The sequence below is a fragment of the Sycon ciliatum genome, chromosome 1, assembly GCF_964019385.1.
Source record: "Sycon ciliatum chromosome 1, ocSycCili1.1, whole genome shotgun sequence".
Taxonomy (NCBI): domain Eukaryota; kingdom Metazoa; phylum Porifera; class Calcarea; order Leucosolenida; family Sycettidae; genus Sycon; species Sycon ciliatum.
The window spans coordinates 65,498,693-65,509,444 of NC_088643.1; the positions used below are offsets into that span (position 1 = coordinate 65,498,693).

The 10,752-nt window shown below is 46.7% G+C and overlaps 1 protein-coding gene across 1 annotated transcript in view; it reads left to right on the forward strand.

The window, feature by feature from the left end:
* LOC135804905 (acyl-coenzyme A thioesterase 11-like) overlaps positions 1 to 9,669 on the forward strand; it is a 43,884-nt gene extending 34,215 nt beyond the window's left edge. Inside the window, exons 12-19 of the mRNA XM_065318879.1 lie at positions 2,241 to 2,448; positions 2,777 to 2,832; positions 3,740 to 3,806; positions 4,911 to 4,994; positions 5,652 to 5,785; positions 6,258 to 6,389; positions 6,945 to 7,020; positions 8,371 to 9,669. Of these exons, the coding sequence (XP_065174951.1) occupies positions 2,241 to 2,448; positions 2,777 to 2,832; positions 3,740 to 3,806; positions 4,911 to 4,994; positions 5,652 to 5,785; positions 6,258 to 6,389; positions 6,945 to 7,020; positions 8,371 to 8,568 (955 nt within the window). The 3' untranslated portion in view covers positions 8,569 to 9,669. The remainder of the gene's footprint in view (positions 1 to 2,240; positions 2,449 to 2,776; positions 2,833 to 3,739; positions 3,807 to 4,910; positions 4,995 to 5,651; positions 5,786 to 6,257; positions 6,390 to 6,944; positions 7,021 to 8,370) is intronic.
* The last annotated feature ends 1,083 nt before the right edge of the window (positions 9,670 to 10,752 follow it).

A 10,752-nucleotide genomic window follows, 5' to 3' on the forward strand; every position in this document is an offset into this window, starting at 1 on the left:
TCGAAGGCACCGGAGAGAGAATAGGAGAACGCAGTCCCATAGATACACACACACGCACACACACACATGTACACAACACATGCAAGTACACACGTGGCAGCTTACTACAAGAGAACCACACAAGTTCACATGTGGGCATGAACTGTATTCACAGTTGGTCATACTGTCTTGGGCATATGAGGGAGGAGCAGGAGAGTGAGTGCGTGACTCAGACACAATGCGCTTCGACATGCGAGCACATGCACCGGTTTCGGACAGTGGCAGAACGTGACGGAGAGAGAGAGAGAGAGAGAGAGAGAGAGAGAGAGAGAGAGAGAGAGAGAGAGAGAGAGAGAGAGAGAGAGAGAGAGAGAGAGAGAGAGCACCAGCGTTCCAGCTCAAGCTCCAAATTTCTAGTTGCTTCTCCTGGTCACAGTAAACACAGAACAGGGCTCAGGCAGTGCCGAGGAAGTGCTTGTACTTGGTGCAGTGTCGTGAGCAGGATAAACTTCCAACATCTCTACACAGTGTAGCTCTTCAGGCGCACACGAAGACTCAGAAACCGGAATATACTTTACATGATGATTGAAAGTCCAGCAGCACAACAAAACTTCCAAGGACTGGTTTGGCACTAGCTTCCGTCTCATTGGCGTGTGCCCAGCCAGTTTTGGAAAGAAAGAGTAGACGTTCATTCCTCGTTCAACCTGCAATGAACTGGAGACAACACAAACCAACAAGACGACGATGGTTGTCATCAGCTCATGTGTTCACCACCGCAGTACTACCATTCACTTTCCTGCTCCAAATGCACTACCAGGCTGCATGGTACTACTGTCGTGGACATGGAAATCCGGTCGCACGTATAGCGGCCCCAGGGCGCTGGCCATGCAGCCGTAGCACGGTTTATCATGCGCTGCTGATGATCAACATGTGCACTGCATGCAACGTTCTGTACGCGCTGAGGGCACCGGCCCCGGTCAATCGACTGGATTTCCATGTCCGCGACAGTACGATGTGTCGATAATAGACCGTGATTTGCATTTTCCAATGATTAGGACTGGTATTATTTCTATTTTTCACACTTAGAAAGAAAACAAGGGGCAAGATTTGATATGGATTATGTGGTTGTTGGCTATGTCTACATTTGAAAGAGGGTTGCAACCGTGATAGCACTGCAACATGAGTTTAAACCTACGTATTGCATGGTATACTCAACAGTTGGCGAGCAGAGAATTTCGTGCCGAATTCCGCCCCAAGGTTGTGCACAGAAAACAACTTGATATATCATTAGCCCTACCCTTGTGCTATACGTACCCGTTGTGCCGATCGAGCCTGAGCCCTCTACTCGACTCCACGGTCCAATGACATTCGGTCATCATGGCCAAATTCAAGTCACTCAAGTGTTGAGAAGTGTCTACGTCGTCGCACACAGCATGTGTCGACATACAAAAATATGTGTACGATAGAGAAAGAACTACTGAAGAGCAACCAACTGGTTTCAGCATTCTCCTTCAAAGGATAGGTCGGTGGCAGAGGACCAAAGCCGGACAATAGTTGGAAATTCTCAGCGTTGAATTTCTACAGGCTGTAGATACCTGGAAAAGCTCGATTTCCCGCCACGGAAAATAAAAAAGTCTTGATTTGGGGTGCTGGCGCTTCGCCTGTAATTGTACTGTAAGCATTTCCTATTATGTCGACATGTATGTGTAAAATGTTATACGATGATGATGTCATACGATGATGATGTTATACGATGATGATGTCATACGATGATGATGTCATACGATGATGATGTTATACGATGATGATGTTATACGATGATGATGTGATACATGTCGACGTATAGGAAATGCTTACCGTATTTGCTGGAGTATAGTGCGCACTTTACATACACTAGTTCTGGTCCCAAATCGCAGTTGCGCACTATGCTCCGAATATCAAAATGCATGTACATGTACCCCCTGATTTAGGTACCATTGCCTTTGGGTTATCCGTCATAATAATAATAATAATAACATGTTCTGGTACCTTTGGCTTGCCAAACACGTTGGTCAAGAAAGGGGGTGCGCATTATACTCAGGTGCGCGTTATACTCCGGCAAATACAGTACAGTACAATTAGTCCTCCATGTAGCTAGATTAAAACTGCTGTCTCCGAAACGCTTGTTTATGAAATATTTTTTAATGAATTGGCTGCAGTGGAGGTTGGCCACCCTGAGGCTGAGGGACTACTTTCTCTGCCTGTCTGTTTCTCTCGTCCAGTGTGGAGGTGGGCTGTAGAGTGGAGGCAAGGGACGTAGGAGAGGCCTGCCCGCGGCACATCAACACGTCTTTCCTGTCGTTCACTTGTCTGAACCTCGACCGTCCGAGCCGGCGTCCGAGCGCCGAGCCGCGTCGTAGCAGCCTGGCTCCGAGCGCCGAGCCGCGTCGTAGCAGCGTGGCGCGAATACTGCCAAGCCCTGATGACCCGGTAGGCTCACATATTGTTCGTGGCCATTGTATGCGCGGAGAGATTTCGTATACAAGGGTAGCTTCGGAAGCCTAGCAGCAAGGCTACATAAGTCTGCAACTCTGATTGATCCATGCCCTGTGTACATCAAAACTCCTGATTTACAATGTTCGTCAACCTTGCGAATGACGACCCTCGACCATGCACGAGAAAGTGTTGTTACAAGCGAGTTTTAGTTTTTTGTACGGTTGACAGTATGCACTCAAGTGGCCGCTAGGTCTGAAGATTGTTGTTTGCATGGAATTCAACACGTCTGTACTTTTGTTACCCTCTCTGTGCCCGGCTGCAGGAAGATGTCAGGCGCTTCGAGGAAGCATTGGTGCGGTACCACATGCGCCTGGAGAGGTGTGTGCCGACGATACGCTATGCAGACTGTCTTTCACAAGCATAGCATGGGATGAGTGTGGTGGACACCGATTTGCAGTTCCTCGAACAAGTGTACTACCTGTAGGCATGTGTGCAGGTCGAGAAGAAAAAAACATTTAAGTGACGGTGTAGCGGTAGAGTGCGTTCACGCTTCTTCTTCTGTGCATCGTTAGCATCCTGTGTGGTGGGGCTGGGGGGGGGGGGGGCTGGGGGTGGGGGGGGGGGCTAAATAGTACCTGTACCTGTAGATGCCTTCTGAACATTGCAGGAAGACAGCTAATCCTGTTTGTGAGACCTAGGGCCTCGAGAAGACACGCGTGTTTGGTCTTCCGCATTTGTTTTTGTCGTGAAGTACATGTACGTGTAGGTGGATATTACACTTGAGAGAGACAGAGAGAGAGAGAGGACAGAGTGAGAGACAGAAAGAGGGAGAGAGAGGGAGAGAGAGAGAGAGAGAGAGAGAGAGAGAGAGAGAGAGAGAGAGAGAGAGAGAGAGAGGGAGGGAGGGAGGGAGGGAAGGAGGGAGGGAGGGAGGGAAGGAGAGAGCGAGAGTTGCGGCAGCGAGAGAGAGTGCTCGGTGCACCTGGGTGCAGAGCCTTATACTGTAACACGTATAGAGAAGGGAAACAAAACGACGTTGCTGTTACTCTGAGTTCCACGCATTAGCGCTCCTCATCATCTGTGCTGTCTGATGATTGCTAATGCGAGAAACTCCGAGCAACAATGCTTTCTTTCCTTTCTCTATAGCTATAGGCAGATATTGTAGATACAGTTCTTCATTTGCTAATTAGCCAGTCCTATATTGAGCTGCTGACAGAGCTTGGGCATCCGCTGTCAGTGAATAGTGCAATCACTCACTTTCTTTGTTTGCTTTACTTGTCTTCAGAGCGTCGTTCCTCAAGTCAATCCAGAACGGTGCGCAAGCTGCTCCGACTTGGTCTAAAGCCATTGCGGTAGGTGCAACACCAGATTAGTTAAAGCAGAATGCCAAAGTTCTTAGCCTCAAACTAAGCGAAGGAGGCCGCGCATGGCTCCATCCTCACTCTCACATGGAGGTATATCTCCGGGGTCGCTCATCTTGCCTATTTTCGGTCGCCAAATTAGCTGAAATTGCATCGACAATAATGCTTACCGTAAAGTCGCGGATAAAAGCCGGGTTTGCATACAAGCACATCGCGGATAGAAGCCTGAAAACCAAATGGGTCAAATGCATATAAGCCTGTCGCGCGTAGAAGCCTGGCTTCTATGCAAGCGCGGATCGGGTAGGTCAAGAGTGCATGCGCTATGTACAGTGCATAATAAAACTGCCGCCATGCCGGTAGTCAGTGGTAGATCTACGCGTGTCGTGCGTAGAAGCCTGGCTTCTATGCAAGCCCGGATCGGCCGATGTGCATACAAGCCTGGCAAAAATATCAGTGGTGCATATAAGCATGGTTTGCATGCAAGCCTGGTTTGCATTGAAGCCTGACGCAGAAAGCGGCTTATGTGCTTATAAGCCCGGCTTTTATCCGCGACTTTACGGTACATGCATTCCTTTCGACCTAGCTGCAACCCTTTGACCATGTTGATGTAGCAGGGGTGTGTCGCGGCGACAGGACACCACGGCTCAGCCCCCGAGATGCTCGTATCCCAAACGAAATATCTCGAGAATGCTTCGTTGGAGAGACATGGGACCAGGACCATTTGACTCTGCGCCTTAAACTCTGCTGGCCCTGTGATTTTCATGTTTTGCATCGGACTTTAAAGTGTGGGCATCAGAGATGACGGGCCTGGCCAGGATTTGCGGAAGCTCATAATTATCTTGTCAACAGTTTGTGTGTACCTTACTTCGGGCGCCTGTAAGAAGGCCAATTGCCTGTTGGATACTTCAAAGTAACTTTTACTAAGTAAGAGTAAAGAATAAGAGTGGGAGAGATTATTGTCTCCTCACCTTCTATTCTGTTATTTTGGAGGCAACGACGTTTTATGACTTATGGCTAAAAGGGACTAGTTGAGTTGTCAACATTACTTTAATAATTCATTCTGGTCTTCTGCCTGCCTGTCCTCCATTATTTCAGGAAGAGCTGATCCTTTCCAACTACGAACGTGTCACAAAGTGGAATCTGGTGGAGGATTGGCATCTCCTGGTTGAAGACCCCGATGTACGTTCCTACTACATGTATTTCCATTCCCATCCTTATGACTAGTTATGAGTAAACCATTTCCAGCTTGCGGAGGTGCGCTGCACTGCCCATGTAGTATTAATGATGCAATATATCCATGCCGAAGTACTTCTTGTGGACTGAAAACATGTTAAAATGTACTTTCCGAATGTGTTTCTGAAGATTTTCTTGTGAAGTGAGACCCTGTGCATGCCAAGCAAGCAAGACCATGGTGCTGACTTATAACACCTTTGTGCTGACTTATAACACCTTTGTGCTGACTTATAACACCTTTGTGCTGACTTATAACACTTTTGTGCTGACTTATAACACCTTTGTGCTGACTTATAACACCTTTGTGCTGACTTATAACACCTTTGTGCTGACTTATAACACCTTTGTGCTGACTTATAACACCTTTGTGCTGACTTATAACACCTTTGTGCTGACTTATAACACCTTTGTGCTGACTTATAACACCTTTGTGCTGACTTATAACACCTTTGTGCTGACTTATAACACCTTTGTGCTGACTTATAACACCTTTGTGCTGACTTATAACACCTTTGTGCTGACTTATAACACCTTTGTGCTGACTTATAACACCTTTGTGCTGACTTATAACACCTTTGTGCTGACTTTCTTTGCTTTGTGTAGATTACAATGTCTAAACACCAGAGTGGCGATGAGCTGTGCATGCAGCTACGCATCCAGGTCAACAACTCAGCACAGGAGGTGTTTTCCAGGGTCTGCAATCCCAAGCTGCGTAGCCAGTGGGACGTCCTCTGCAAGTAGGTTCCGGCCGCAGTGCGCGGTGCTGACTCAATTCCTCTAGTCAGGCTATCCACGACACTACTAAGGCTTCATGCTTGTATGGGTGGGTGTGGGTGGGTGTGCACGTGTGTGTACGTGTGCACGTGTGTGTGTGTGTGTGGGGGGGGGGGTGCATGTGGGTGCGGGAGAGAGAGAGAGAGAGAGAGAGAGAGTGACAGAGACCGAGACAGAGTTGCAGTCGAAACGCACTGTCTCTCGAAGTACCTTGCCACAAGCTGTCAAAACTTGTATGTAAATGACTGTGTCGGTAACGTAACCGTGCTGCTTTTCAAATGGCAACGTTCTCAAGTACATTTGCAGACGGTCGCAAGTAGTTACCTCCAGTTCAATGACATCCCATGATCCCATGCATGCCGGTGTCGAAATGTAAGAGGGAGTGCATATTGTGAATAGTCTGGCATCTTTGCCTGTTTTTATTTTTCCTTACAGATCATTTGATGTTGTTGAACAGTACACGGAACAAGATGCTATTCTTCATGTTCACTATGCTCCTCGTCCTGGCCAACAGAAAAACCAGGATTTTGTCGTGTTGATGTCGGCACGCACACCACACGCCGAAGGGTAGGTGCCGTCTGCCAGTGTAGTACTTCGAAGTACCTGTACAGTATGTGTGCATGCGGGTTAGCATAGCTCGTTCGCTGTCATCACTTCGGCAATGTGTGTGTGTGTGTGTGTGTGTGTGTGTGTGTGTGTGTGTGTGCATGTGCATGTGTGTTTGTGCACACGGGTGTGCGTGCGTGTGCCTCTTTTGAGGCTCTGCCCTCCTGGACGTTTCCTGTCACTGAAGCAGTTATTTTCCGTGCGGTGGATGCCAGGAATTAGCTGTCGTGACCGCTGTTGGTGGCAAGCAAAGAGTTGTACCTTTCACAGGCACAAGAGGTTATTTCTGCAGTCCTTCTTTTGTCATGGACTGGAGAAATGACAACACACTATCATTGCTACACAAGGGGCAAGGTCAAGGTCAAGGTGTACGTGTGTGTGTGTGAGGAGGGGGTGGGGGTATTGCGTGTTCGCTGGCTATGTGGGTGTATAAGGAGGTGGGGCATGGATACTGCTTTGCTTTGAGGGTGTACAGCAGAGGTATGTCGCTGCGTGCACTGATTCTCGCCCATGCAGGGATGCATTCACGGTTTGTTTCCGATCAGTACGCCACCTCAAGTATCCACCTACGGAAAACGCTGACCGGGGCATTGTAAGTTTGATATTGTGTTCCTGGACGTAACACTCGTACACTGTAGCAAACTTGCCATGATGCCCCAACGAATATGGGCGTGCTTGTTTTGCCTTGTTCTAACTAGTGCTGTAAAAGCCATTATTCTAACGAGGCGCATATATAACGATTTCCCAAAATTGACTACCGTAAAAGTCCGTAAATAAGTACCTGCCCGAAAGAAATACCCCCTTCATTCTTTTGGCTCTGTCTGTTGAAGTCAAGTCAAGCCCGATAAACATACTGCCCGAAATAAGTACCGGTACGGTGCGCACATGCAGCACGTAGCATGTACATCGACATGAAAATGACTTCTCCACTACACACAAGTCAGGTCCGAAAGTTTGTTCGTGCCCGAAAGTCAGTACCCGCCCGAAAGTTAGTACGGGTGTGGTCACTAAATTCGAAAGTAAATACGTACTTATTTACGGACTTTTACGGTAGTTTACATGTACCAAAGGTAACGATTCTCACTCATTCTCAACGCTCAATAGGACAGTATATGTGTCGATTTTTGTATAACGATTTCTATTTTAACGATAGATTTCTCCTCGTTAACTCGTTAGAGTTAGCACTTCGTTATATATATGGCTTTTACAGTAATCGGATACCGTACTCAATTTATTAGAAGACGTTTTTTTATTGTTGAATGTCCGTGTGGATGGGGCTTGAATTCGCGAGAGCCCTCTGCTGCAGAGGGAAGTTCATTATTTCAGTAACGTTGCCTTCGTATCTGTGTTCCAGTCCGATGTCGAATGAGCAACTGCCATTCAACAATGTAAGCAGGGCTTCTAGTTGAGAGGGGCCTCTACTTTTCACATGATTTTCCCAACATTGGATGCAGCGTCCGTTCAACTGAAACTCGCACAGATAAGACAATGAATAGGCGACGAGGAGACAGTAACTTTATTAAGGCGATAAATAGTATAAGCGAAGCGGACATTACGAAATGATTGTGAGACGATTTTTCCCTGATGATAGTCTCAAGAAAATCGATTAGGAACATCAATTTTAACATACATGTATTCTCATTGATCATTTCGTAATGTCCGCTTCGCTTTTACTATTTATTGCCTTAATACAGATAAGACAGTTTGCCTTGTAGAGTTTCTTTACAGGTGAAGTTCACCCTCATGTTCAGACAGTCTGCAGTCTGTTGCACTACTACTGTGCTGTAGGTTATTTGCGTGATGGACTGGGGTCCTGTGACCCGTTGAACAGTGCATTCATGCCACAGAACGCGACCAATGCCGTTGTTTGTTGCGCTCCTGGCATTGTGTGTGTGTGTGTGCGCGCATGTGCGTGCGTATGTGTGCCTGTCTGTGAACACAGATGACCTGCTCTGGGTATGTGATTGAGCCTGCTGAACAGGACAGCGATGCATGTCAGCTCAATAGCAATATGTGTCAGCTCACTTATATTCAAGAGGTATCGTCCGACTCGCTGTCCTACTTTGCTGGAGATTTAATGGGTATCTCCAATCTCCTGGTGCACCTGGGGAGAAGCTTGTTGAACTTCCTCAACGCTTGAATCAGTCCTTCCTGCGTGTGGTGATGGGTGTTGTCGTCACTTTAGAAATCCTCGAACCTGATCCAATTTTGTCCAAATGCATTGCTGCACGTCTGGCACAGTCCCTATTGTATTATCTGTTCCTGATGTGGTGCTGATGGAGGTACTAGGTATTCATCCACCCCTTTTTAATCGCTCCTTCCTGCATGTGTTGATGGGCTATGCCATCACTTTAACAACTCCCCGAACCAGAGCGACGTTGTCCGAATGCGTTTTCAGCTAAGCATGCTGCGCGTGCTGAGCAAGCCATTATTTTTGTTCTCGATATCGTGCTGCCGGAGGTATTCATCCGAGAATGTGGCGGCAGCCATTACCTTCACTAACGTTTTAGTTTTTACTGAGAATGTGCACATTACCTTCACTAACGTTTTAGTTTTTACTGAGAATATGCACATTACCTTCACTAACGTTTTAGTCTTTTAACTGGTTTGAGGGAGTTTTAGTCTTTACTGAGAATGTGCACATTACCTTCACTAGCGTTTTAGTTTTTACTGAGAATATGCACATTACCTTCACTAACGTTTTAGTCTTTACTGAGAATGTGCACATTACCTTCACTAGCGTTTTAGTTTTTACTGAGAATATGCACATTACCTTCACTAACGTTTTAGTCTTTACTGAGAATGTGCACATTACCTTCACTAACGTTAGTCTTTACTGAGAATGTGCAGGCGCCAGCTATTACCTAACGTTTTAGTCTTTACTGTGGACGGTCATGGCTGCATCACAGGAAAACACTTTTTAAACAATTTTAACACACCGGAGATATGAGTTCTGTGTAACAACTAACACATAATATTTTCTACATACGTTGCTATACTGAGTAACATTTGATTTGATTTTGTAGCTAGAAACACTAGTTTCATTCAACTTGTAGCGGAATTTGTTTAGGGAGCATTTCATGCCTTGTATTTGTAGATCTACAGTGAGTTTTTGATGAATACATGCCAATTTTTTCTATTATTTTCTGCTGGGTTCTGGAAACCTAGCATGATGCTAGAAGTAATAACCTGTGCAAGGCACATTTCTCCTATGATAGTTTCAATGATTGTCCACGAGCTATATCATCACCACCACCATGGTCCAATACGCTGCACACTGAAGAATGCTTCAGGTACAGTAGAGTGCCGATTACCCGCAGCCCCCAGGGCTGTCTCCAGAGGGTTCGGCTGTCGAGAGAGGGAGAGAGAGAGAGAGAGAGAGAGAGAGAGAGAGAGAGAGAGAGGGAGAGAGGGAGAGAGAGAGAGAGAGAGGGAGAGAGAGAGAGAGAGGGAGGGAGAGAGAGAGGGAGAGAGAGAGAGAGAGAGAGAGAGAGAGAGAGAGAGAGAGAGAGGGAGGGAGAGAGAGAGGGAGGGAGAGAGAGAGAGAGAGAGAGAGAGAGAGAGAGAGAGAGAGAGAGGGAGAGAGAGAGGGAGGAGAGAGAGAGAGAGAGAGAGAGAGAGAGAGAGAGAGAGAGAGAGAGAGAGAGAGAGAGAGAGAGAGAGAGAGAGAGAGCGGTCACACATCCATCTAAAACATCCACATCCCCTAATTTTTTCTCCATGTCTCATTCTCTTCTGCAGTACTCCAGTAATTAGACACACTCCAGCTCCTCAAAATGACACTCTGGGTACTAGTACCCATTTTGACCCCTAACCTGTTCCCATACATATTCTACTGTAATGTGAATAAGTGAAAAATCCAACATCGCCTCTCCTCGAAGCCTTTCCCCGCGGAGAATACCAGGCAACAATTGCATACCGCAGTGTCTCGTATTAAAGCCCGTCTCATATATAAGAAGTCTGGTTTTAGCGTTGACACACAGAAATACTTCTGAAGTACCTGGTTTGAATAGAAGCCTGGTGTGAATAGAAGCCTAGCCCTGACATCGGCTTCTACAGGAATAAGCCCAACTTTAATACGTGACACAACGGTACACACAATGCCACAAAGTCTGAAGCCCTGATGGCATCAGATGAAAAAAGTGCAAAGAAGGCCATACAAAAAAGATTCTATCCAGTGCGGAAGTGCAATGACGTTACGTAACGTGCAACGTCGTACATCTACATTATGTACTCTTTGGTTATCCCAAGAGTACATGTACCCGTTGGTGATTATGAAACTGTGACGGTCAATGCACGGCATGCTGCCTTTCTTTTGTAACTT